Here is a 26,502-nt window from a genome sequence, read left to right on the forward strand (position 1 = left end):
TAAACTCACACTTGTAGTCTGCTGTGGATCGGTTTTCCTGTTCAGGAGCTTGGGCATCTTTCCCTTTTCCTGCTCCTTCTTATTTGTCCTTTCAGGATCTCATCACCAGCAGAAGGGGGTCACATACACAGCAGAGTCACAAATATTGGGGAAGATGAACAGAGGAAATACGACCAAAAGTGCAAATCTTGGGGCTTGGGAGGTGGCTTAGTCAGTAAAGAGTTTGCCACACAAGCGTGAGTACCCGAGTGCAGTCCCCAGCAGCCGGGCTAGCTGAGTTGGCACACCACCGGTTCAGTGAGAGACTCCATACCAAAACGGTGTGGCAGAGAGTGGCTGAGACACCCAGCACACAGTGCATTCATGTGTACTCCCACCCACACGTAACTGTAAATTACATCCCACTAAATATTACTTTATGTATGTACCTGAGTGTATATATGTGTGCCGTGTGCATGCAGGCGCCATCTGAGGCCAAAAGAGGGCATCAGATGCCCCGAAACTGTAGTCACAGGTGTGGCTGCGGAGCCTCAAACCTGGGCTCTAGGAACTACTGAGCCACTACTTCAGCCCCAAAACTTTATATTTTGCTTCAGTATTAGAAATCTTGTTGATTTTTGTTACACTTACAAACAAACCCTTTAAATTACATACTATCTAGTGAGTGGGGTGGTGCGTGGTGCGTGTGGGAGTCAGTCCCCTTCCACCGTTGCGTTCCTGGGCTTGGACTTGGTCCTCAGGCCTGGTGGCAAGCGCCTGTACAGGCTAAGCCATCGTGCTCACCTGTGACACGTCAAAGGAGGACTTTTTAATCCCTGAGAGCAGTCACATCATTCCCTGCTCTGTCACTCTTTTATCAAACTTGGAAACTCGGCGTCAGGTTTTGTTCCAGATAAAGCCAAATTGTGTTCTTTTGAAGCTATTTTGATGAGACTGTTAGTTACATTTACACTTGGAGCACATGAGTATCTGTTTGGGTGTTTATTGCTTTATACTATACTACTTTTCAATAAAGGCGGGTTCTATTAATTCATAACTCTGACATGGACACCTAGAGTCCTGACTCATTAAGGTGAAGAATTACTCCTCTATTTCTGTAACATCACCAAAATTGACTGTGGAAATAAAACAATACTATCGCCTATGTGCTGACAACATGAGCTGTCAGAATAAAAACTCTTCTCATACACAAGCTCCTAGATTTAACTTACGCGGAAAACTCAGTAAAGCTCAGCTGTCATTGTGGCTTTCTAAAGTCAACTAGTTGTAATTGAGATACCAGGTGATAAATCTGCAGTTCCTTATATAGACAATAAATTTAGGGCTGTTATTTTGTATCTCTAGGAATCTAAGTTTCTTGTATTGTGTGTGTGTGTGTGTGTGTGTGTGTGTGTGTGTGTGTGTAAGCCAGAGGTCAACCTCGGGTGTCAGTCCTCAGGAACCATCCACTTTGTCTTTTGAGATAGGATCTGTCACTGGGACTTTAGGGATAGGCTAGGATTTCCAGTGCATTCCGTCATGTCCAGCTGTTGGCAGGCATGGGTGCTGGGATTGAACTAAGGCTCTGACGCTTTACCAGCTTAGCTATCTCGCTAGCCCTACCCCCAGATTTCTCTTGCTGACATACTTTGTTGCCGCAGCAAAAACTGTATGAGCAGCACAAACTGAAGTTGATGGCTAAAAACAGTAATAGGACACAAAGTTGGATTGGAGGTCTAGCTCTAGGAGGGCCTGAGGAAGAGAGGTGAATATAGTAATATGTTCTAGTAGAATATACACTGTACTCAGTTCCCAAAGAAATAATACAGGTATTTCATTGCAACAAATTGATCAAACCAAATTTTATCTTATACAGTATTATATAACTTTAATTCTTATATATTTCAGGAGAATTGGAAATGCCACTAACCCATCTAAGCTTACCAAGGCAACATTCTCCAGTGAGTTCACTATGGGCAGGATTTCAGACATTTCCATTTTCTGCTGTGTGCAAAATGTAAGTAAAGATTTTATCCAGAGCCCAAGCCACAGTGCAAGACAGGCAATTGCTTTTTTACTTTATTTTGTTTTTGTTTCTCCAGTCAGGGTTTCTCTGTGTAGTCCTGGCTGTCTTGGATCCCAATCTGTAGACCAGACTGGTCTCAGCTTACAGAGATCTGCCTGTCTCTGCCTCCCAAGTGCTGGAATTAAAGGTGTGACCACCACTGCCCAGCTCAAGATAAGCAGTTTTTAATGAAATCTCTCCATTTAAAGTCACTTCCAAGATGCTGTTATGAAAAGATATGACACTGTATGTGTATTATAAGCAGTGGGGGGAACGATATGAATATATATGCACACATCTGTTTTTTCCCAGAGAATATTGTTAGATGATGACCTAAGAAACACATGAGACTGACTTTGCCTAGAAGGAAACTAGGTAATATGACAATATGATAGGATATTTTTCACAATATAATCTTTTATAATATTTTTTAGAATTTTGAATGTTAATGTATTAATATTAAAAGTAAATAACCTGAAAGTTTAAATCCTTCCATGGGAATAGAACGACTAGGAAATTGCCTCTGAACACTTGCCAGTGACACACACTGCCATGAGAAAAAGGTATTTCATAACAAATACCATATGTCCTATTCCCTCATAGTCCTGGAGGCTGCTATTTTCTGGGTTGGTTTTGGTCATGTGGTAATGTCTTCATTTACCTAGTTACCGCTTTATTAAAAGACCTCATCTCCAAACGCAGTCATAGTCTGATATTCCGAGGATTAAGGTTTCACCGTATGACTTTGGAGAATCACAGTGAACTGTAGAATAAGTGGTTTGAACCTCTGTATTATAGTTAAATTGCCTGACCCATCACTTGCTCTTAATAGCTCTTTGCCTCGGTCTCTTTCTCTGTAGACTTGTTACAGTCTTCTAAAAGATGATACATCTGATCTGCGGCAGGAGTACGTACGGTTATAGAATGGTGTCTGTCCACTGATTTCCCATAGGAGTACCAGGGAATCCTATCCCATTTCCATCAGCATCTGTCCTTTGCCCTGCTTACCTCTGCTGTTATGACGTCAGTATTGAGAATACCAGATACATAGAACCCCGGGTTGATCGATAAACCTGTTCAGCACCCCATTGTAATTGCACATCATGGTCTGTGGTCTTAAAGAATTGATACTGCAAAGCTAAATTATCATATTCTACTTGGACCCCAAATTGTGTATCTCAGTATCGCAGCAAACATGACTTGGACAGAGTCTGAGGTAGCTTTGGATGCTGTCTTTTGTTTTGTGGCATACATAAATTTCGTGTTCTCCAGGGTAAGTTAGTTTATATTCTGGAATAAAACCACTCGACTTCTTGTTCAGGTCACAAAACTGGGAATATAAACAGGACAGTCATCTTCATTCCCATTGTAAACTGGAGCTTAACGTATCATAAATCCAGCTCCTCCAGGAGAATTACAGGAACACCTGCAGGTTTCTTGTGAATAATTCCTAGGATGGCTGGAAGCAGTTGCAGCAAAGGTCCTAGCACTCATCACGAGTTCTGTACGCTTCTTTACTGGTCTGTATGGTGCCTGACTGAGACATGGAGGAGCCAGCCTTGAGCCTTGAGTGCCCTACGTATGTCTTCACATTATGTCTAGGGATTATTTGCACTTGTGGTGCAACTGTGCTGTATAGACCTCTGCCGTGAGCTCGGCTTGTCTGTAGGCTGAGTGAGCTCTGGAACAGCATGGCGTTATCATGCAATCACATATATAAACAAATATAAAAGTATTTGTTTAATACTTTAGTCCCTCTGCCAAGGTAAAAGGTGTTCATTTGCAGGACACAGTTAATCTTTATTAAGTTCTTTGTCTTATTTATTCTGTATATTCCAATCTGTCTGAGGCAGGTTGGCAGTCAGAAACAGAAACCAGTATATATTAGTATAATCTTAAATTTCAGTTAACGTTCTAATATTATATAATAGCTATAATAAATCTTTCATTACACAGGCTATTTTCTATGTATTGTTAGAACTCGAATACCTAGTGAGATGTATAAGACAAGTCTTGCCTGATGAATCTGGCAAAGTTAGAACAAAAAATGGCTTTTAAAACAGTTAATGATTCTATAGAGTTATTTGAAACAATTGACAGTTACTCATCACAGCAAGAGAAAAGCTGCTTCCTCCTGGTTTAAACCTTTAAATTTTCATTTAAAAAGGCATAAATCCAGTTGTAGGGATTATTCTTATAATCCCAGTGTTTAGGGGCCTGAGCAGTAAGGTCATGATTTCAGACCATGTACTGATTACCTGTATTTTAAAAAGTACCTCAATTATAAAGCTTAAAAAAAAAAGTTAAAAAAAAATTTTTAACTGGCTGCCACTATTAACCTTTATTTTTTATTGTTTATTTAATATATACAGTGTTCTGTCTGCATTTCTGCCTGCAATCCAGAAACGGGCACCAGACTTCATTATAGATTGTTGTGAGCCACCATGTGGTTGCTGGGAATTGAACTCAGGACCTCTGGAATAACAGTCAATGTTGTTAGCCCTCTGAGCCATCTTCCCAGCTCAACTTCTGAGTGGGCATTGACTGTGGATAGAGTTGAAATTACTTTTTTTTTCTTTTTTTTTTTTTTGGTTTTTTGTTTATTTGTTTGTTTGTTTTTGAGACAGAGTTTCTCTGTAGCTTTAGAGCCAGTCCTGGAGCTAGCTCTTGTAGACCAGGCTAGCCTCAAACTCACAGAGATCTGCCTGCCTCTGCCTCCCTAGTGTTGCGATTAAAGGCGTGCACCACCACTACCCAGCTAAAATAATTTTAAGTGAAATACTGAGTAGTACTTTTGGCTTAGTTGTAGTACCAACTACATGTAAGACCCACGTTAGATTTTAGAGAGATAAAAAGCAAAGTCGGGATGAAAGAAGGTTGCATTTCCTTACTAACTGACATGGGAAACACATCTTCAAAATGCTTTATTAAAGGCAAAAATACTTGCTTTTCTCGGGCATGGCTGTCTGAAGCATTTCTTCCTATTTCCACTTCAGGATAAGTAGCTATAATCTGAAGTGTATTATCAAAAAAAAAAAAGCCTTGGTAAATTTCAAGAATTGTCCCAATTCTCATTTTGTATCAAATAACACATATATTTTTGGCTTGTGTGGGTGAATCGTGTGGTTTAGATCTAAAAATATCACTTTCAGTTATCCCACATTGTCAATGCAGTATCTAGAAATACTTAGCCATTACCACCCTCTTTGCGTTCTATATGAACTGAGGAACAGAACCTAATCAAGTCTCCATTTCACTGGAGAGGGGAGGTTTGGGAATCAGGGCTTAGGGCCCAGGCTTCATAGTGAGCCGTGGTTGACATTAACTCTCATACACATTTCCTCCTTTCCCCTCTGCACTCCAAAACTATCACACAGGTTTTACACATCACCCCAATACCTACCAAAATTTAGGAGCTTGATCTAAATTTAGAGCCTTGTCACTTCTGGGGAAAGTACGGTCAATAGGATTTTTGTGTAGTTCTGGTTCTTAACAACAGAGAGCCTAGAATTTCTATATATAATGGACTCAAGAATAGAAGCTTACATAAAAATAATATTAACCAGGTGGTGGTCGTGCACATCTTTAGTCCCGGCACTCAAGAGGCAGAGGCAGGCAGATCTCTGTGAGTTTGAGGCCAAACTGGTCTACAGAGTGAGTACCAGGACAGTCAGGCTACATAGAGAAAACCTGCCTCAAAAATCCAAATATATATACATACATGTTTGCTATAATTGCTCTGTGAGTATTAAACAGAGTCATCTTACAATCAACACTGAAGGAGATAAAAGTGATCGTAATGGTTACTCTTCCTGCTAACTAGATGTAGAATCACCTCGGAGACAGATGAAGCACACGCATGGGTGTGACTGAGGACGTGGTCAGAGTGCAGTAACTGAGTGGGAGGAAGGCTCACCTTGAATATAGATGGTGCCACCAAGGGCTTGGGCTCCTGACACAGCAAGAGGGGGAAAGAAGAGAGCAAAAAAGTACCAGAAAGTGCCTCTGCTTTCTGGTCATGAAGTGAGCAGCTGTCTTCTGCTCAGTGCTCCTGCCGCCATGATGTTTACCCAAGCTCATGGGACTAAGCTTAGGCTGAAGCCTCTGAGGCCATGAGCCAGGTTATACTGTTCACCCTTACTCTATTTCTATTCAGCATTTTGTTACAGTGATAGAGAAAATACCCAGTGTCAACTTCACACCTAGACATACCACTTTAAACCACATGTTCCATTCCTTGTCCCCCAAAGGCTCTTGTCCAAATGCATTCAATCTGTCCTTTATGAAACCCAGAAGGAAACACAAAGTCCTGCAATTTTATGCCCAGCCTCTGAAGCATGGAGCATTCTGATGTGTGCTCCAAGGGGCTTGGACAGCCTGACCTGCGAAACAATGCCGTTTGCAGCTCACACGACCCTATCTTTATTAATTAGGATTTCTATTACTGAGATGAGACATCATGACCAAAAGCATCCCGGGAGGCTTACACTTCACTTTACCATCCGTCATAGAAAGCAGTCGGGACAGGAACCCAAACAGGGCACGGCAGGAACGTGGGAGCAGGAGCAGAGGTCATGAGGGTGCTGCCCACTGGCTTGCTCATGGCTTGCTCAGACTGCTTTCTTATAGAACCTTGGACAACCAGTCCAGAGATAGCACCACCCAATTGATTGACAATTGGGATTCTATTTATAAGTACTTTTATGGAGGTGAGTATGTTGTTTGTGAGTGATTTTTATCTGTGAGTTGGCTTCTCCCCCATCAATCACAAATTAAGAAAATGCCCATCTTCACACTGATCTTATGAGGTATTTTCTTAACTGAGGTTACTCCTCTCTGATGACTTGAGCTTGTGTCAGGTTGTCAGATTAGCCAGGACACTCCCTCTTGGGCTTACTCCACTCATTGCCTCCAGTTATCCTCAGCAGAGGCTCCACATGCCCTGAGGTCTTCACTACTTCTTCAGCTTCACTAATAGCTTCATAAAGCTACTTGGAGGCTGACTGCAAGAAATCCAACCCTGTTTGTTACAGTACCTGGCTTCCAGGTCTTCTTTTTAGAATGTGCCCGAAGCGTACATGACCCCATAGCGTTTCTATTCTGTATGCCTGAAAATCCAGCATCATATAGCTGATGCCGGGGGTCTGCTGCCAGTTAAAGCAGTAGTCAGGCCTCCTCAGACCATGGCTAGAGTAGTGCCTGAGTAACTAGGCACTTAACACTAAGGGAGCCATTTCCCTGATGGCCCTGTTGGAGCAAGGTGCCTCATCTCTTCTCAAATGAGTTTTACACCTTAGAGCCTGTGATGTCTGGCATTCGTCTAATACCTGAGATGTTGAGAGGATCGTGCTTATAGCTCCTATGAGTGCCTAGCTTCTCTATAGTGGCACTGATCTCTCTAACAGCCCCCACTTCATTATCTAGAAATTTATACCAACCCTTTTCTAGCCATATTGCATGTTTTTTGCATCTTCTCGCTCTACGTTTTTATCCCAACTAGTAGTTATCAGTAATCAATTTCTGCATTATTTATGTTTGTCCTCACTACGTCCAAATATCTGTCAGAAACGGTTTAAATGAGGAAGGACTTACCTTGGTTCATGATTTCAGAGGGTTTAATCCATAGTTGCTTGGCCCCATGTTCTTGGGCAACACATCGTTATAGAGGTACGGGCATATGACAGGCAATAACTGTTCACCTCGTGGCTGACAGAGAAACAGAAATAGGAAATGTATTGCTCGTTTGCTTTCTCCTTCCCTCCTTTTATCCTGCCATGGATTCCCAGCCATGGACGGTACCACCCAGCCAGCCCTTGGCTCACGGAATGCCTTCACAGATACACCCTTGAGGTGCCTCACCCCTCAATCTCTGAGGTGGCTCTGAATCCAGTCACATTACCGATGAAGACCTAGTTCCGGGACAGGCAGCAAAGCTACAGAGAAACCCTGTCTCGAAAAACCAAAATAAATAAAATAAAATTGTTATATAAAACAGCTAATACTATTGATGAATTAAACTTTGACTCTTCTTTTACAGTGATTTGCTTAGTGCTGGAGAATCAGCTAATAAATACTGTATGCTGTGGCCCTTGGGAAGCTGCAGGAACTCTTGGGTCTCATTCATGCTTACAGGTACAGAGTGCTTGCTACTGAATGGCAGCTACAATGCATAGGCAGAGGCATGCAGATAGCATAAGTGTGACGTAGTTTTCTTTGACTTCCGTAACACGGAAGCCAACTATCTTTTAGACACTCAGAAAAACAAGGCCTCAATCTGGCTGGCTTTCTCATGGTCCTTATTTATGAAATAAAAGAAACCAGATAATCTAACACATATTTATGTGTATGTGTAAAGAATTTGTATTTTTGAGTCTGTAAATTGGTTGCAAAAGATATTCTACATAGCTAATGTTAAAAGTAATGTTAAAGTTTTCCATTTTTCAAGCATTCCAAGAAGGATGGTTTAAAACCTTTAACAAAAGTTTTTAATGTAATAAAATAATTCTGAGTTGAATAATCCCCTCCAAGGCTATCTCTTTATACAATGAGAATAACAATGATGGTGGTGTCTGTTTTTTAAAACCATGGTTTTATATAAAGACGAATGCAGATGCTCACAGCAGCCTTAGTAAAAGTAGAAACCTGGAAACAGGGCTGGGCTATAGCTCAGTGATCCATGAACGGGTAGTAATACCCAAGGCTCTGGGTTTAATCCTCAGAACTGAAAAATTCCCCACCAGGAAACATTTCATGTGTCCATTGAATAAAGGAATGGATTGGCAAATTGTGGCATACATATAAAATGAAATATTACCAACTAATCCAAAGAAATGACCAGTGAGTACCAGGGACTAGCAATGACAGGAGGGTAATGCAGGAGAGAGGAGGATGTGGGTACGTGAAGGCTGTGCTGTTGAACTGTTAAGTGTGTTGAGTGTGATGAGAGATGCACAAATCCACATAGGTGGTAAAACTGCATAGAACTGGTTGCATAGATACACACACGCATGCATGCACACACACACACACACACACACACACGGGCGGGGTGTAATAGAAAATACTAAGACAATATGAACAAGATTGATGGGCTGCTAAAGTGCCATTCTCCTAGTTGTGCCATTGTATGCAAGTGTAGTGTGTAATTGTAGGAAATAGGAGAGGAAACATCTCTGCATTATTTCTTACAGTTCCATTGGATCTATAATTATTTTATCTTTTAAAAAGGATAAACTGTTCACACAATATACACGATTCTCAAAGTAATTATGCTGAATTAAAGAAACCAGACCAAAAAGAATTCATCCAGAGTCAGTTCATTTACATAAACTTCTGGAAAAATGCAGTGGCTGAAAAGACACGAGAAAATGTTGGAGGACTGAATTCAGGGGTTCACACACGCGAGGCAAACACTCTAAGCACTGAGGCACATCCCCAGCCCTAAGACATTTTATTCAGTCTTTGCGATAGCAAGAAGTTAAAATAGCCAGGCGTGGTGGCACATACCTTTAATTCCTGCAACAAGGCAGAGACAGGCAGATCTCTCTGAGGTCAAGGCCAGCCTGGTCTACGCAGTAAGTTTAAGGAGGAAGAAGAAGAAACTGTATGATTTCTATTGTTTATCAAACTTGGACTTGTACAAATATTATCATTTTGAAAACAAAGTACAGATATAGCCTCAAATTTCACCGTTTCCCAATGTGTGAAAATGTATTTCATTGGGAATGTCCAATATGAATCTTTTTATTATTTTTCATTTATTTTTCCCTGTGTTTGTTTTCAAGTTCCAAGATTTGAAGAGCCCAGCAGTCAATATTCTCTTGCAGATATGAGGAATATCTTTTCTATCAAAGGAGACAGCCTTGTGATTAACCCTGCAAAAACAAAGGGTTGGAGACAAGCAAGACGAAATCCAATAATGGCCGAAACTTTGGAGCATCTGAAGGCATATTTGTGTCACAGTGGTCTGTCTTCTAAGGAGGCTAAGCTGGAGATCTTTCTGCCTACAAAAGTGCTTCAGCTGGAGCGTAAGCACAGAATAGCACATACACTTGTGACCATTTCATAATGAGACAATGGTTACGATGCTTCAGTTCTGCCAGCTGATGAGTTTTGGCCTTCCTGGGCCCTGATGTCTGCTCAGAAAAATATGGCAGTTTAACTAGCTAATCCTAAATTCCTATTTTGCCTAAATGCTTCTGTCTAGCCATTTCTCTCTTCCTTCCTTCCTTCCTTCCTTCCTTCCTTCCTTCCTTCCTTCCTTCCTTCCTTCCTTCCTTCCTTTCTTTCTTTTTGACAAAGTTCTTCTGTGTGTCCCTGACTATCCTGGAATTCACTCTGTGGACCAGACTGGCCTTGAACTCAGAGATCCGCCTGCCTCTGCCTCCTGAGTGCTGGAACTAAAGGTGTATACCAACACTCCTGGCTTTGTGCCTAGATTCTTCAAGTCAACGCAGCACTGTGAGATTTGCCCATGCCATGTGTAGCACTAATTCATTTATTTTATTGATAAACAACTTTCTTATTATATGTACTTAACCAGAGTGCGATCATCTCCCCAGGATTTATTCCCCAATTTTTTAGTGTTGAGAATAAAATGCCTATGAGTGTTTTGTGCAGCAGTTCTTATGGGCATGGTGTGGTTTTTCTTGAGAGAATATACAAAAATAAAATTGCTTATTGTTATTTTAGGTGTTAGAGGTATTTGTTTAATTTCACAAGAACTACTAAATTGTTTTTTAAAGTGATTTCACCACTGTATATGCCTACCAATAATGTGTGAATTTCAGTTATATGGAAGCAGCTTTTCTAATGGACATGTGTAATGTGCCATTGTGGCTTTATTCTGTGTTTCCCTAATGCCTAATAGTGATGAGTATCTTCACATGCTCAGTGACCAGATTTACTGTGACAGAATTTACCATATGGTTTAAAGTACAAGTGGGTCTTCATAAAGTCAGATGTATACAGTCACCGCCACAGACTGTTTTCAGGTCACGCATCAACCCCTCCCCCAAGTCCATAGCCATTCGCACTTCCTCCCTATTTCACCCAGCTTGGCGTGACTGCTGAGCTCTGTCGGGAGATGCCTCTCTGAGACAGTCCATATAAATAAAACTGCCAAATACTGGTCTGTTGTGGCCGGGCATAGTTTATTTAACATCATGATTCATCTATATTGTAGGGTGTGTGTAATGCTCAAATTTTTGCCAACTTTTTATTTAGGTTTCTTTTAAAATGTTCATTCATAAGAATTAAAAAAATGCATTTTGGATTCAGCCTTTGTCCAAGGCTGTGGCTCATTATAACCTATTAGCAACAGCTTGACTGGAGTTTTTTCTTTGCCTAACAATTAAACTCCTAATATGAAGAGATGGTTGCCAGGCAGTGGTGGGGCACGCTTTTAATTCCAGACTCAGGATGCAGACACAGGTGGATCTCTGTGAGTTTGAGGCCAGCCTGGTCTATACAATGAGTTCCAGGACAGCCAGACAGGGCAACACAAAGAAACCCTATCTCAGAAAAGAAAGAAAAAGATGAAAAGTTTTTATGCATTTTATTTAGAAGCAAAGATGTATTTTCTAAACAATAAACAAGTAATCCCTAAAGGTCAAGTTATGTTAATAGGAAACTCTAACTAAAAGTTACTTATTTAAGCATAGAAATCATTTTGGTGTCTTTCGTCTTCTCGTTTCCAGCCTGGCTAGAACAGCAGAGTTGCCCCTTGCCCGTCATGCCTGTGAGTGAGAAGTCTGCTGGTGTCCGCAGATTACATCCTCAGAAGAGACCGTCTCCTGAGAACAAAGTGCTGCATCAGATGCAGTCTGAGGAATGCGTCTCTGCTAAAAAAACAAAAAAGGAAGAAAATCCCAAGAGTGACCAAGAGCTAGTGGCTGGAACAGTGCAGAAGACAGACAACAGTCGTGTTGGACTTGCTGACTCTGGGCCCTCTGTTGAGTCAGCTTCCTCTTCACAGATCAAGGCATCTTACTATAAAAAGCAGCAGGACTTGGATCTTTTGAGCGAGTTCATTACTCTGAGAAGTAAATACAAGCCTTTCACTTCAGATGCTGAAGCCACAGACCATGACCAAAACAGTGGTGGGTAACTCAGTACAATTTTGGCATAGACACGTAGCCTCTAGGACTAGGCACTGTCTGTTATACAATGCAAGAAAATAAAAACTCTTCTAGAGAAATTGTATAGTTTTTCAAAGACAAGGGAAATGCCATTGACACTCCTTATAAATAGAGATTGATACCTAAATATAGACTTAGATATGGCTATAAATATGCTTTCAAAGATTAAAAGGCATGTTTTAATTTGCCACAAAGCTATGAATTAAAACTTGCTTTGTATAACTTGGGTATATAAGCTTAGTATTCCTAACTTGATCATGCTCTCATGCTTTTTTTCTATTAACTTACAACCCTTTGTCAGTATTTTTAAAGATAGTTTTATTAATTCTTAGAGAATTTCAAACGTTTTCTTTTTAACATTACCATTTCTTCCATCCCCATCTCCAGCCATATCCACCCTCCGTTTCATACCCATCCAACTTTCTGTCCTCATTTTGAAAAGGTTTCTTTATTTTATTTTCTCTTATGTATGTGGGTGTTTTGCTTGCAAGTATGCATTGCACTGCATGTGTGTGTGGTGCCCATGGGAGCTAGAAGAGGATGTTGGATCCCCTGGAACTGGAGTTAGAAACAGTTTTGAGCTGCCATTTGCATGCTGGCAACTGAACCTGGGTTAGCTCTGCAAGAGCCGTAAGTGCTCTTAATCTCTGAGCCACCTCTCCAGACCCATCGAGTCCCCTTAGTGCTACCTGTGGGTAACATTAGTATTTAGTTAAATAGCTGTATGTACAGATATGAATCCTCTATAACACCTAAAAAAAGAAAAAGCCTAGCATTTACTAAACACTGTATCAGGTACTGAGCTGCATATTAAAGGAGGGGTGGTTTTTTTTTGCCTGGAAGTAAGGTAGGCAGCTCTGGAAGACTTGGTGTGGACGATGGCAGAGCTGAAAGGTCAGCAGTGGAAAACTGGTGTGCATGAGAGAGGAGAGAGATGTTAGGCTTGAAACAAAGAGACGGCTAAAGTAGAGAGACAGAGTGAGCTGGAGTGCTGCCATCCTGTCTGTCAGGAACTGGACGGTGTTTGGCCCCTGTACCGAAGGTAGGCATTCTAGCCTGTATTTACATATGAGGACACCCAGGCTGCTGTCAGGACTGGATTTGAGCTCTGGCCAGATGCCAAAGCTTTCCCACTTCCATCATCCACCTCACTACTCAGCACGGTGGCAGGGTCACTATCTGCTTAGACTCCATGAAGAAATTTAGCAACTATGATACTGAACACTGTGTTAAACTAAGGCAACATAATTTATCCTGAATAATTTAATGTTTTTGTTAGAATTTCAAGATAAAGAAAAGTGTTCTTTAACTCTTCAAGAAGAAAGTCCCGTTGTTTCTAATAACAGAGCTGCAGAGGAAAGAAGTCAAGAGAGAGCAGATGATGTCATTGAGATTCAAGCATCAGGTATGCAGCCTGCTTTCAGGATTGTTCTAGTTCGCTTGTTTTGGAAACTTCCAAAACAAGATTTGTAGAATATACCTTATTCTCCATGTAATTGTCTTTATTTGTTTCAGAAACTTAATTCTGTTTCTACTTCCAAGTTACTTCCAGACATGGATGCCTGTCCACTGCCTGTCTTTCTCCCATCGTCGTACTCCAGCCCACTAACTGCAGTTTCTTCCTTCACTGAAACTGGACCACTTCCTGCAGTCATGTAAGAAGACCAAACTGCAGGAGTCCTCACTCTCTTCTTCCATGTTCGGGAAATGAGCTATTAATGATCTATTTTCTCACCCATTGTCAGGGATGTAGGTGGTTATCAGAAACAGCACTGCGTCCTTTCCACAGACACTAATTTCGGTGCTGTTATTTTTCAGACACCCAGTGCCAAGCATACTGCCTCCTAGAAGCAGCAGCGACTCCTGTCTTGAAGAAGCTTGTTTGCCTCTGCACTTACCCTGCTGCTAATTGGAAATTTGCCACTGTCATTTTTGACCAAACAAGATTCTTCTTAAAGGAACAAGAAAAACTAGTAAATGATGCTGTTCACCAAGGTGAGCGCAAATCAGATTCAGACCACCTGGATGAATTTATAGACAACTGTAGCTGCAGACTTCAGACCTGAACGAGACCGTGACTGTAATTTAGCATGTAGTACAAGATTCTCAGTGGATCTCCTAGTTGATATGTATTACTTAATAGATCTCCATTGCAAAAAGGGAAGTTAACACCGTAAACATTCACATTGGAACTAGTACGTGGACCTGCTCAGACCATGCCCAAAGAAAATTGCAAAAACAAAATCCAAAGGATAAAATTATTTCCAGTGATTTTAACTGTGTCCCATAATGAAACACAAGATTTATATATGAAATATATAAATATACATTTCTTATAATAAAAATTGTTTGCCAGTAGGGGATGAGCTGGGTGGTTATCTGTCTGGGCTCAGTGCTATCTTGAGCATCACTTATCCTCACTAAATCTGTGCCCTCATCTGAAATGAGGCTCACAGTAGTCCTGATAGGATTATTAGAGAGTCAATGAACTAACCTGCTTATGCACGGCCTAACAACAGTAAGCACTTGCTAATAGATAATAGCTGTTATTATTAAGCAGATTGATACATATTCTAAAACTCTAATGTGTTAACTATGCTTTTGCTTATATAGGTGAAAATGCTGACAGAGAAATAACATTCAGGCATGCTGCCCTCTTACATCTCCTGGTGACAATGAGAGATGTCCTTTTAACATGCAGCTTGGATACAGCATTAGGTTGGTAGAGAATTTTTTATTTTTACTTTCTTCTTGTTGGATAATCTATCTGAAATAATTTACTTTTCTGAAAAAGATATACTTCTTGAAAAATTATGTCACCTTCTCACCTATCACACTGATCAACATTTTGTCATAATTATTAATGGGATATATACACATATATGGTGTATATTATATACATTTCAGTGCTAAGGATCAAACTCAGGGCCCCTTAATACTTTAATACTAAATAAGTCTACCACTAGCAAGACTCTCAGCCCAAACTGTACTATTACAATGCTGCTTGGACTATTAGCTCATGCTTCTTATTGGCTAGCTCTTACATCTTAAATCAACCCATTCCTATTATTTTATATTTTACCACGAGGCTTGTGGTTTACCTGTATTGGCATGAAGGCATCTTTCTCCTCTGGTGGCTACATGGTGTCTCATTGACTTGGCCTACACTCTCCTCCTCTATCTGCTTGGAATTCCCACCTTACCCTATTCTGCACTGCAATAAGCCCAAAGTAGTTTCTTTATTAACCAATGGTATTCACAGATACAGAGGGAAATCCCATGTCAGAAAAAAAAAAGAAAACAATATTACCCAGCATGTGTATGTATCAAAATATAGGATTCTATAAGCATGTCCAGTTTTAATAGAATTTATGTATGGAGTATAAATTTAAATTAAAACGCCAACAAATTTTATTAAAATAAGAATAGGACTAAATGAAAAATATTATTTGTCACTGTTTTGTTTTCATTTTGCTTATTTTGTTTTCGTTTTCTGTGTTTGGGTGTTTTGCATTGCTTGTAGAGACCAGAAGAGACGTCAGATCCTCTAAACTAAGCTAAAGTTACAGACAGTTGTTGTCTGTCATGCAGGTGCTGAGAACTGAGCCTCCATTGTCTGGAAAAACAGCCTTTGCTCTTAACCATTGGGACTTTTCTCCCGCTCTATTAACTGCTCGCTCAGTATGTTGCTTAGCCAGGCATGGTGGTGCACACCTTTAATCCCAGCACTCAGTAGGCAGAGGCAGGAGGATCGTTGTGCATTCTAGGACAGCCTGGTCTCCATAGTGAGTTACAGGACAACTTGTTTTACATGATGAGTTCCAGGACAGCCATGGCTACATAGAGAGTTCCTGTCTTTAAAAAAAAAAAAAAAAAAAAAATTATTTTCTTTTAGTGTTTTTTTGTCATGGAGTTATACTCAAAACATTAAAGAACTTAATATTTCCCCCAATTTTTCTTTGACAGGATATTTGTCAAATGCAAAGGATATCTACAAAAGCATGTTAGACTCCTGCTTGGATAACATTTGGAGACAGCTGAAAATTTTACAGTTTATTAAGGAAAAAAGGCCTAAAACCAACTATAAGATCGAAGAATTGCAATGTCAGATACTAAGCAGGTTGCAAAGTCAACAACAGATTAAGGTAGGGTATTGAGCTAAAGCAGATAAATTAATTAGTATAAATAAGGGGGATGTAACATGATTTTATGCATTTAACTTTGAAGTTATAAATAGGCTATGTCTGGCCCTTGACAGTTCCCTCCTTAAGTAAGATAACGGTAGTCTCAGGTGCAGAGAAAGGGGGATTCATGTCATTATTCATTGCCTTCCAATTTAAAATGCTTTAATTTCTGATATAAAGTGTTGCCATGGATTGGTTCTCCCTGCCTGATATTTGTATAAGATCATGGAAACCCACACCATAACATAATTACAATAATCTATTTTGGGGTAGTGATCTAGAATTTCATCTGACATGCTATTATAAAAAATACCTCTTGCCGGGCGGTGGTGGAGCACGCCTTTAATCCCAGCGCTCGGGAGGCAGAGGCAGGCGGATCTCTGTGAATTCGAGGTCACCCTGGTCTACAAGAGCTAGTTCCAGGACAGGCTCCAAAGCTACAGAGAAACCCTGTCTTGACAAACCTAAAAAACAAACAAACAAAAAAAGTTATGTATTTATTTTCTCACCCCCCTAAATCATTTATATGAGAACTGAATTAATGAAGGTTTAAGGCAAAATACCTCTCTAAACTTAATCTAGCAAAAAAGCATCCCAAGTGGTCACAGTGAGTCGGAATACAAATACATATGGTTTTCTTTCCACTCCTTTGCTCCTTTACCCTTGACTTTACAGACTCTTGACTGATTTCCTAAGTCCTTCAGTCAAATCAATACATGAGAAATTTACATTTGAATCTGAGGCCCTGCTCCCTTCCTGAAGAGAAACCGCGCACGCACACGCACTGAGGAGGAGAGTGCAGCAGCTCCTCCTTTTCTCCAATAATTTCAGACTGTGGGGGTTGAAATTAACAGTAAACAGCAGGCTGAGACAATTGTACATCAATATTATAGACAGGAACGCGAAGGCACTGCCCCAAAAACTTCCCTCATTGATGTCTGATGCTACCAGAATTTAGAACAAGAGTGTTTTCTTTGTAACCTGTGTGTTCCCTTTTTTGTTTGTAAGACAGGATTTTCTGTGCCTCAGAGGCTGGCTGGCCTTGACCTCCAGGCCCTCCTGCCCAGGCCTCCTTAGTGCTGGGTTCACAGGCTACTGCACCGCAGGTGGTAACTCTGCTCTCATCGTCGAGACTTTTATCTGACCAGTTAAATTTGCTAGTTTATCACTGTAGCAAAACAGCAGTGAATACCTCAGAGTAGAGCACTTGCTAGCATGGGTGAGGCCCGAGGTTTGACCTCCAGTACTCACCCCCCAAAAAAGGAGAAGAATAATTCAGCAGTACATGTGGAATTCTTGTTTTTGTCTAGGTACTGATTATAATAAGAATGGACTCAAATGGAGAAAAGCATTTGCTTATTAAGACCCTTAAGAAAATAGAAGGTAGGCACATTTCACTTATGCTTCATTTAGTGTTTTAAGTTATACAGATGTATTTATCTAACTGTTATTGACAGTGAAAACCATAAATTTATGTTCTCAAAGTCTAGGACTCAGTGGAGTTTCACCAATAGTTCAATCTCCAGTTGCCCAAACTTTCATCAGTTCTTGAACTAACAGTTCTTAAATCAGTGTAGTAAATCTGCAATATATCTACAGTGTACTTATAATTTTATTAAGAATTGACCTGTTTTGTAGATTACTTCCTAGTTGCTACATTGATACTCAGTTTCATAAACAAAGAAAAAGTTCATAAAGATTGTGTAGCATACTAGCTGTTATAGGTCATAGTTAAGGAGGTAGTAACTACCCAGTTTTATCATTCCAGTGTGGACTTCATCTCCGCTCTCTGATACCCGCTCCGTCGGTCCTTCCTGCTCTGAGCTTTGGAGCCCACTGCTTACATGCAGATTCTGTCACACTATAGCTGAAACATGGCTTTCTCCCTCAAGCCATTGCCTCCTCTGTAGCCCTCTCTTAGGGAAGCTGATTGTTTTCCTTTAACACTTTTTTATTTGTGTGTACGAATGTGAACTCCTGCCTACATGATGGAAGGAGAGAACTAACACCTTCACGCTACTTTCCCTGACCTGCACACACAAACACGCACGCTATAAATAAATCAGGACAGGGCTACACAGCCTTAGCACGCGATGTGGAGGTGAACAGCTCCAGGCTGACCCAGCTGCCTTCGACACTTGCTATCCTATTTCACTGTTGTCTGCTGACACAAAAATCTTACTACACAACCGGACATGTTTGAATCTTTCAGAGACAGCTATCCTGAGCCAGGAGCTAGCTGAATGTATTTCACAATGAAATAGATTCCCTTGCTGATTGTGTTATGTATTTACATTTTTGGCTAGAGAGAGAATAATATGATTTGGGGCAAAATAAGATTAAATATACAACTAATGCGTGTTTAATATGGCCGTTTTAAAATTAAATGTTTGATTGTTTCTGTTGGCATAAAAAATTAAATTGCCATGATCTTTATATATACACATCAGGAATATTGCTTATGTTACAAGCTTTCTAATAAACTAGACTTAGAAATGTTGTTATTCCTTGGAAACTACAGCTCCCAGACTTCTCCTGGATCACCTGCGTGCGCGCTGGCCGCGCCCAGGTGAAGACCATTACTCCCAGATAACCTTGCGCCCCCAGTTAAAAGCGAGCGCTCCACGAGGTTTCGCTCTCTCTTGCTCCCTTGGTCCTTTTCCCTTTATCCTTGTGTGTCTGCACGTCCCGCCCTTATCGTGTTCCCCTCTCTCCATTAAAGCGCACCCACGTGGGAGCCGCGTGTCCGGCTCTTCCTTTGCGTCCGTCTATCCTGTGTTTGTCCACACACCCACGCCGCCCCGCCGCCGTTTTAAAGGAATAATAAATGTAATCTGCAAAAATCGTATTTCAAGTAATGTTCATGCCTACAGAATTTCAGTTCATTTTTATGGGAGTGAAAGTTGTGACACTGGAAAAAGTATTTAAATAAAACTAAAAAAAAATTTTTTTTTTGAAAGATAACTCCCTTTTTTCCTAACAGGTTTAACAGTGACTGTTTTACATTCAAATGAGAGAAAAAAATTTCTGGAAACTACCGGTGTTATCAAAGGGTAAGATTATGTGTTTCAATCTACGACAGAGTTCCACAGGAAAGGGAGAGCTAGTTTGGGCTGTGCTGTAGCCCTCAGCCCAGGAGTGGCCTTGGGAAGATGATCCTCCCAGAGTTCTGGTTAAGAAAAGCTGAAGTCCATGGCTTTACTCTCCTCATGGAAAAGGCCATAGAACACTGACTCACAGCATAGCCATGTCTGTTCAATAAAATTAGCATCCAAGAATTTAGTTCAGTCTTATTTTAATACTGCAAAATTATCATCATCATTGTTGTTGGCCTAGAAATAGGCATTGGTGGTACACACCTTTAATCCCAGCACTCAGGAGGCAGGCAGATCTCTGAGTTGGAGGCCACCTGGTCTACAGAGTGTGTTCCAGGACAGCCAGGGCTACCCAGAGAAATCCTGTCTCAAAAATATAAATAAAAAAGGAAGAAAGAAAAAAGAAATATTCTTTAAAACAACCTTGATTTCTTCAGTTTCTCCATTTTCTTTCTTCCTGGGGAAGGCCTGCTTATAATAGACCAAGCATTGGGTTCTTGAGTGCCTTTATTTTGTCTCGTTTTACATAAAAGTTATTTCTAATATTGGAATACAAATAATGAAAAGAAATACAAATACAATAGAAGCCCATAAGCACTAGGTATGAACACTTTAACCTTCCGGACTGAACTGGGTGGAAAGGAGCAGCAGAGGGTTGGTTATGGTAGGCGCTGGAGCACACAGGACGGGAGGAGACCACACTGGCACTGCTGTGCCCGTTGTTTATTGTGTTCATTAAACACTTAGGAAGCCCATGGAGAAGAGACAGCTCCATCCTACTACATAGAGTCTTAGAATAAAGACTTGGCATTGGTGAGGTGAGGCAGGTTTTCATGTTGATATCCATTATTGATGATACAATAAGATCAGAGTTACATTTGGGATATGACCATACAAAATTTACATTCTGGTATTTTTCTAAGTATGATTATCTGAGAGAAAAATAAAATGAAAGCCAGCATGGCATGGTGGTGCACTCCTTTAGTCCCTACACAGGAGGCAGAGGAGGTTGGCTCTCTGTGAATTCGAGGCCAGCCTGGTTCCAGACAGTCATGGCTACATAGACTCAAAAAGCATAAACAGAGCTGGAGAGATGGCTTCTCCGTTAGACTAGGCTCATACACACACACACACACACACACACACACACACACACACACACACACACAGAAAAAAAAAGCAAACCATAAACATCTGTACCTGTCCGTCCAGCTCCAGCTAAAGAATAACCCGTGTGATTCCATTGTCCTCACCTGCTTTTGTCTTCAGCATGAGTTCCTGTGTGGTGGTGCATAACCACCATATCAGAGCAGATTTCCCCTGGAGCAGCTTCTCCCTGGTGCTGGAGTACAATCACGTGGGCCACTCTTGCTGGGCCAAGCACTGCCAGCAGTTGAATATACCGTTCCTGGCCTTTAAAGTCGTCCTTCCAGACACAGCGCTGAAGAGTAAGGAGAGAAGCCGGGATCCTGGTTTCTGTTAGAGTAGAGTTGCTCTGTTTGAAGAAATAATTTGCTGTTTATAAAATAAATTTTGTACTTATATAGTTTATAATATACAGCTTATATATAGTTTGTAAACTATATAGTACAGTTTATATAGTTTCCTTAACATACACCTGCATTACTTCTGTTTAATAAAAGGAGGAAGCTGAGGTAGAAGAAAATGTAAACATTTATAATTCTCTTATTTAGGAGTCACCTTGCTGGATAGATTTGGAGGGTTTCTCTTGGACATTCAGGTGCCATACGTATTTTTTGCATCTGAAGGTCTGCTTAATATCCCAGAAATACTCTGGCTGCTGGAATCTGGGTAAGCCATGCTTTTTAGTTGTTGGTCTCAGCAACCTCAGCATGTGTGTGTGTGTGTTCCGATTAGTATACCTTATCTTCCTGATCCAAGACTAGAATATTACAAGATCATCTTTCCAAAGAGCATGTCAATTTATATTTCTAATTCCTAAACTATAACTATTGAATAATATTTTTATGATAATTACTAATTTTATGTACAAAATGACATTTAATTTTTCCTTAATTTGCATTTTATTTACATTTCTCTTGTTACCAGCACATACATTCATCTTGTTTGTTCTTTTTCTGTGAATTACATATTCAAACATTTGAGTCATTTGCAATATTCAAAAAGAGAACTTTTTCTAAAAATAAAAAAGGAACATGGAAAACAGGACTATGAAGTTCTAAATGAATGGTTGGGTTTTCAGGTTAGTAGTTTTAAGGTTATGCCATCATTGAATGTTTTAAATTAAAAAATACTGTGTCATAGTACACAGGAATGTTGAAGTGCACATCAATGAAGAAAAACTGAATTATTACTTCAGATAAAATCCAAATCAACATTCTATGCTTTTGTTTTTGTATTGAAAGGCTATAGGGCACTCATAAAAACTGTTAGCTCATGAAAGCAGTTAAAGTGTAGGCAGAGACTTGGGTTGTAGGTCAGTCACGTGTACTTAGTATGTGTTGTGAGGTCACTGAGTATTCGTGAGGCCCAGAAACAGCTTGACCCCGAAAAGTGAGTCAGTATAAAAAAAGGAGAAAATTCTGATAAATGGGGAATCTTACAGTCTTTGGACATGATAGTTTAATGTATGAGTTTCTGCTAAAGAACTGGGATAGGGGGTGAAAACATGTGTATGGCAGTATATACACTGATATCCAGCACGAGTACTGAGACAGCATATACTTTTTAAAAGATTGTCGTTGTAAAAGAGAGAGAGAGAGAGACAGAGATAAAAAGAGATTAGCATGGACTGGACAGAGGGCTCAGCCATTAGCAGTACCTGCAGAGGACCAGTTTGGTTCCTGGCGCCCAGGTTGGGCAGCCCCTAACCACCTGTAACTCTAGCGGTGGCCCAGGGGATCTGGTGCCCTGTTCTTGTCACCATGCACCTGCACCCACCCACACATGCACAAAAATTAAAGCTAAGTCTTTAAATAGATAAATAAACATTTGAAAAGAGAGTAACACAATTCAAGGTGAAGCCAATAGAGAACGCACCAGACGCCTTCCAAGCTGGGCAGGTACAGATTAGAGGAGAAGTGTCTGGTTTCTTTTATAAGTAAATCACAATTTTATTCCCCGAATTTAAAAAGCTGATTTATGAGAAAAACAGTAATCCCCATAACTGACTATTCCAAAGGGCAGCACAGTCCTCTGAGGTGTGTTCTCAGCCATGCATCGTCTCCACTGAAGACTGTTGTCTCCCGCAGCTATAATATCACACTAGTGGAGAGAAGCTGCTGCGAGTCTCTGAAACTCTTTGGAAGCACAGAGCGCTACGTGGTGGTCACAGTTGACGAGCACACTGCTGTAGTCGTGCAGGTAAAACTATGTCACACAGGGTAGAAACTCCAGTGGGAAGTAACTCTGGGGGATTAGCATGAGGAGTAGGGAACAAATATGGACGACATACGTTCAAATGTATGAAATTATCACTTATTAATAAAATATTAAAATAGAAAGTCAGGCATGTTAAAATAATACATCTATGTTATTTTTTCCATATGGAGCTTATCTGTAATCTGTGATCTCTTCTAAATTTTGCAGATGGGCATAGTGATAAATTACCACCACGGAAAATGACTACCAGTCTTCCTGATGTCATATAAATTTTAACAAAATTAAGGAAGATAAAGACAAACATAGTGATATCTGCAATCTTGGCATGTAGGATATTGAGACGGGATTGCAAGTTTGAGACCAACCTGAGTTATGTACAGCAAAACCCTAACTAAAAACAAACAAAATGAGTAAAGAATCTGGGGCTGGAGAGATGGCACAGGGGTTAATGGCACTGGCTGCTCTTCCAGAGGTTCTGAGTTCAATTCCCAGCCACCACATGGTGGCTGACAGCCACCTATACCAAGATCTGGTGCCCTCTTCTATTGTGCTGGCAGAACACTGTATACATAATAAATAAATCTTTAATAAAAGCATCTTAGCAATGTATATTTGTGTATTTTAAAGTTATTTGTTGAAAAAAAAGTGTAGGAAGTTTCAAAAGCAATAAATTCCAAAGGCTGGGGATAACAGAATGCTGGCTAGCATGCACACTGCCCTGAGTGTGAGCACCAGCTGTGCAGACTGAGTGTGAGCACCAGCTGTGCAGACTGAGTGTGAGCACCAGCTGTGCAAACAGAACAAGATAACGAAAACCAGGAACCTCTTTCATGTAAGAAAGTACAGTATAATCTTACATGGCTGTGTAGTTCGTTCTTTATTTCTTTTTTTTTTTTTTTTTTTTTTTTAACATAGCAGAGATTTTTTTATTGCTTTGGAGGGTTTCTCTAGAGCAGCTTTAGATTTTTGGCAATTTAGAAAGTTTCAGAGTATACTTAATCCAGAGTAAAAGAAGCTCAGGCATCAGAGGGATGAGGATGGTTGCTTTGTGCAGCAGTTGCATTGGATAGTACTCACTGCCAATTTCCAGAGATCATTTTGAAATCTAGGTAGTAGGAAAATTAAACTTCAGCCCTTTAGTAGCCTGAGTGAGAAGACTTAAGCCCTACTAATATACTTCGCATAGTTGCAGATAGCTAGAAGATGAAGCAGCCTTGTTTGATTTAAGCGAGGGGTGGCATTCCAAATGCTGGGGAGAGGCTGGAACAGGTTCTCCAATTCTGTAAGCTTAGTAAACCCAGGAGACAGGTACCCACTGTGGAGAACTGCAAGCCTGGTCAAAGGCTTCTTGCAATTTCTTAAGAGTTTCATCAACACCATTATTCACCAAAGAGAGGTCAAAGTAGTGAGAATATTGACTACGGATGGCCTCAGAGTCCTTCTGCAGCTGCTGCAGGGCTTCAGTCTGAGTGCCCTGATCAGTAGGTTCGATGAACACAATGAAAGGTGAAAGCTCAGCTGTCCGAACAATCTTCAGGGTCTGGGGCTCAATGTCAAGGATGGCAATCTTGTCCTGCTTATGAATCTGGTGCACTGTTTCGAATTTAGTGCCAAACATGTTGCCCTGATAGCTGCCAAACTCCAAGAACTCGTTGGCAGAGATGTTCCTTGTCATTTCCTCTGTTGAGATGAAGTGATATTCCTTTCCATCTTCTTCATTCTTCCTTGGTGGCCGTGTTGTATATGGGACAGGGTATACAAACTTCTCTGGATTCTGGCTGAGCAGAGCATTCTTAATATGGCTGCGACCTACCCCACTGGCTCCGATTAGAACCAGGGTCTTCCTCTTGAATGCAGGGAGTCGGACAACTTCCTCATAGGAAACAACATCCAACTGGTCAAAAATTGAACTGTGCTTAGCCAGATACTTGTCTTTATACTTCTTCTTCTTCCCAAAGGGACTGCAGCTTGGAGCTTCATTTGGAGCAGACTGAGCCACACTTGCCACTCTCCATTCCTGCAGCTCAGGAGAAGGGATCAATCCTGCAGACTCCTTGGAAGAGCCTTCCACCCGCCCCTGCCACCAGTTGCTGTCATCTTTGTTGATAATCTGGATAATGTCTCCAGTAACAAACTTCAGTCCTGCCTCCTTACAAGGGATAAGATTGTCCTTTTTGGGATCATAGTCGAACTGTGCTCTCATGAACATCTGTAGTGCAGGAAGACGACTCTGCTGATTAGGAATTACTTTTAATGAGATCATTCCTTTGGTTTCCTTCATTGCCTTCTGCAGCTGGTCTACTGAGTGATTAGTCACATTTGTGCCATTGATTTCTAGGATCTCATCCCCCACGTGAAGAGAGCCTTGTCTATGAATCATGCCACCATGGAGAATTCTGGCCACAGTACATGACTGTTTTTCATTCAGCTTCAAAGTAATTCCCATGGGCTCCTCTGTGATCTTCTCAAACTGTATGAGACGTACTTTCCTTGCCTCTTGCCCTTTAGAATGGGCAGGGCTACCTGGAACAGTAGACCCATTGGTGTACATGTCCTCAGTGGCAACATTCAACTGATTCAATGCAGCCTCAGGTCGGTTGCGCTTCTGTAGCAAGTGTTCCAGGTAGAGGTCCGAGAGCGCGGTGCGCATGCTATTCCCACCCTCGCCTTCGCTCGACTTGAGCGTCATCTCGCAGGAGCACCGACACTGGGACACTGGAGCTGTAGAGTTTAAGCCCGGGAATCGCAAACCGGTAACCGCGGCCTGTTCGGAGGCGTGGGAGACTGAGGCGGAGGCGGGCGGAGGCCGCGGAGGCGGCTGAGGCAGCGCAGGCGGCAGAGGAGGAAAGGAACTAGAGCTCTCTTTATTTCTTTTTTATTTTGTGTGTGACTGTGTGAGTTTATGTGCACCACGTGTATTCAGGTGCTCAAGGATCCAGAGGGCATTGGATCCCCTGGAATTGGAATTATAGGTGATTGTAAACTCTGATCTGGGTGCTGGGAATTGAATGAGTCTGGACTCTGTGTTAGAGTAGTGTCTTAACTGCTGAGCCATCTTTCTAGCCTTAAAAAAGTCTAATATTAATTGATGGTTAGAAGTGTACAATTTCCTCTAAGGCAAATAGGGATTGCTTCAAATTGTTGTTTCTCAGAGAGAGAGAGTCCCCAAAACCACCTGGAATTTAGACCTGTCTCCTCACCTGCAGTGCTGCCACCCAGCTGGGTGCTCAGACCCTGGCTGCTGACACATTAACTTTATGACAGTCACAAATTTGTTAAAATACAGTTTGGAACTTAAGATGTATACATTCTTGGAAGAGTCTTCTATGTTTGCTTGATTGGTGTGCCAGTTGTAAATAAATGGAGATTGGAAATCAGGTTTGAGTATAAATTATTGATAAATGTGGTAAGGTCTGATTTAATGAGAAAAATTATACTATAAGAAGGATATAATGGAAAAGTCAAGTCCTGGAGCTTTAAAGAGACAGTGTTTCTTGAATATTTAAAGTTCTTAATTATTGGTTGACCTGGAAAAACTCTTAATCCACAGTTATAGAATTTCTGTTAGAAGAAGGACATGTCTTGAATGACACATTTTATCATATATCTTATTAAACTTTAATAATTAAATGAAGAGAAGATCCAGACTGTCGAGGGACCCAGGAAGTCTACCAAGC

At 40.8% G+C, this 26,502-nt stretch overlaps 2 protein-coding genes and 1 long non-coding RNA gene across 4 annotated transcripts in view; 1 reads left to right on the forward strand and 2 right to left on the reverse strand.

Moving 5' to 3' along the window:
* Positions 1-21,324, reverse strand: part of LOC126515242 (uncharacterized) — a 55,821-nt gene extending 34,497 nt beyond the window's left edge. Inside the window, exons 1-3 of one of the 2 annotated variants that reach the window (XR_007595783.1) lie at positions 20,716-21,324; positions 7,637-7,750; positions 4,804-5,056 (exon numbers count right to left, since the gene is read on the reverse strand). This is a non-coding gene — a long non-coding RNA (uncharacterized lncRNA). Of the gene's footprint in view, positions 1-4,803; positions 5,057-7,636; positions 7,751-20,715 lie in introns of those variants that run through there. The other variant, XR_007595784.1, reaches the window with a different exon arrangement.
* Positions 1-26,502, forward strand: part of Shoc1 (shortage in chiasmata 1) — a 66,322-nt gene that overhangs the window by 23,069 nt on the left and 16,751 nt on the right. The window contains exons 9-21 of the mRNA XM_050164645.1: positions 1,888-1,996; positions 8,082-8,176; positions 9,829-10,071; positions 11,743-12,144; positions 13,463-13,588; positions 14,002-14,178; positions 14,797-14,901; positions 16,150-16,328; positions 17,678-17,750; positions 19,351-19,420; positions 20,732-20,910; positions 21,157-21,274; positions 22,696-22,807. Of these exons, the coding sequence (XP_050020602.1) occupies positions 1,888-1,996; positions 8,082-8,176; positions 9,829-10,071; positions 11,743-12,144; positions 13,463-13,588; positions 14,002-14,178; positions 14,797-14,901; positions 16,150-16,328; positions 17,678-17,750; positions 19,351-19,420; positions 20,732-20,910; positions 21,157-21,274; positions 22,696-22,807 (1,988 nt within the window). The remainder of the gene's footprint in view (positions 1-1,887; positions 1,997-8,081; positions 8,177-9,828; positions 10,072-11,742; positions 12,145-13,462; positions 13,589-14,001; positions 14,179-14,796; positions 14,902-16,149; positions 16,329-17,677; positions 17,751-19,350; positions 19,421-20,731; positions 20,911-21,156; positions 21,275-22,695; positions 22,808-26,502) is intronic.
* Positions 23,731-25,692, reverse strand: LOC126515198 (55 kDa erythrocyte membrane protein). The gene has a single exon (XM_050164678.1). It carries the CDS (start codon positions 25,512-25,514, stop codon positions 24,114-24,116), a length of 1,401 nt encoding a protein of 466 aa, XP_050020635.1. The 5' UTR covers positions 25,515-25,692; the 3' UTR covers positions 23,731-24,113.

Source organism: Alexandromys fortis, unplaced genomic scaffold (assembly GCF_014885135.2).
Source record: "Alexandromys fortis isolate MF-2015 unplaced genomic scaffold, M_Fortis_MF-2015_v1.1 scaffold_18, whole genome shotgun sequence".
In the NCBI taxonomy this organism is placed as follows: Eukaryota; Metazoa; Chordata; class Mammalia; order Rodentia; family Cricetidae; genus Alexandromys; species Alexandromys fortis.

Excerpts from the sequence above, each read along its gene's own strand:
- LOC126515198 (XM_050164678.1), bottom strand. The coding sequence starts at position 25,514 with ATGACGCTCAAGTCGAGCGAAGGCGAGGGTGGGAATAGCATGCGCACC.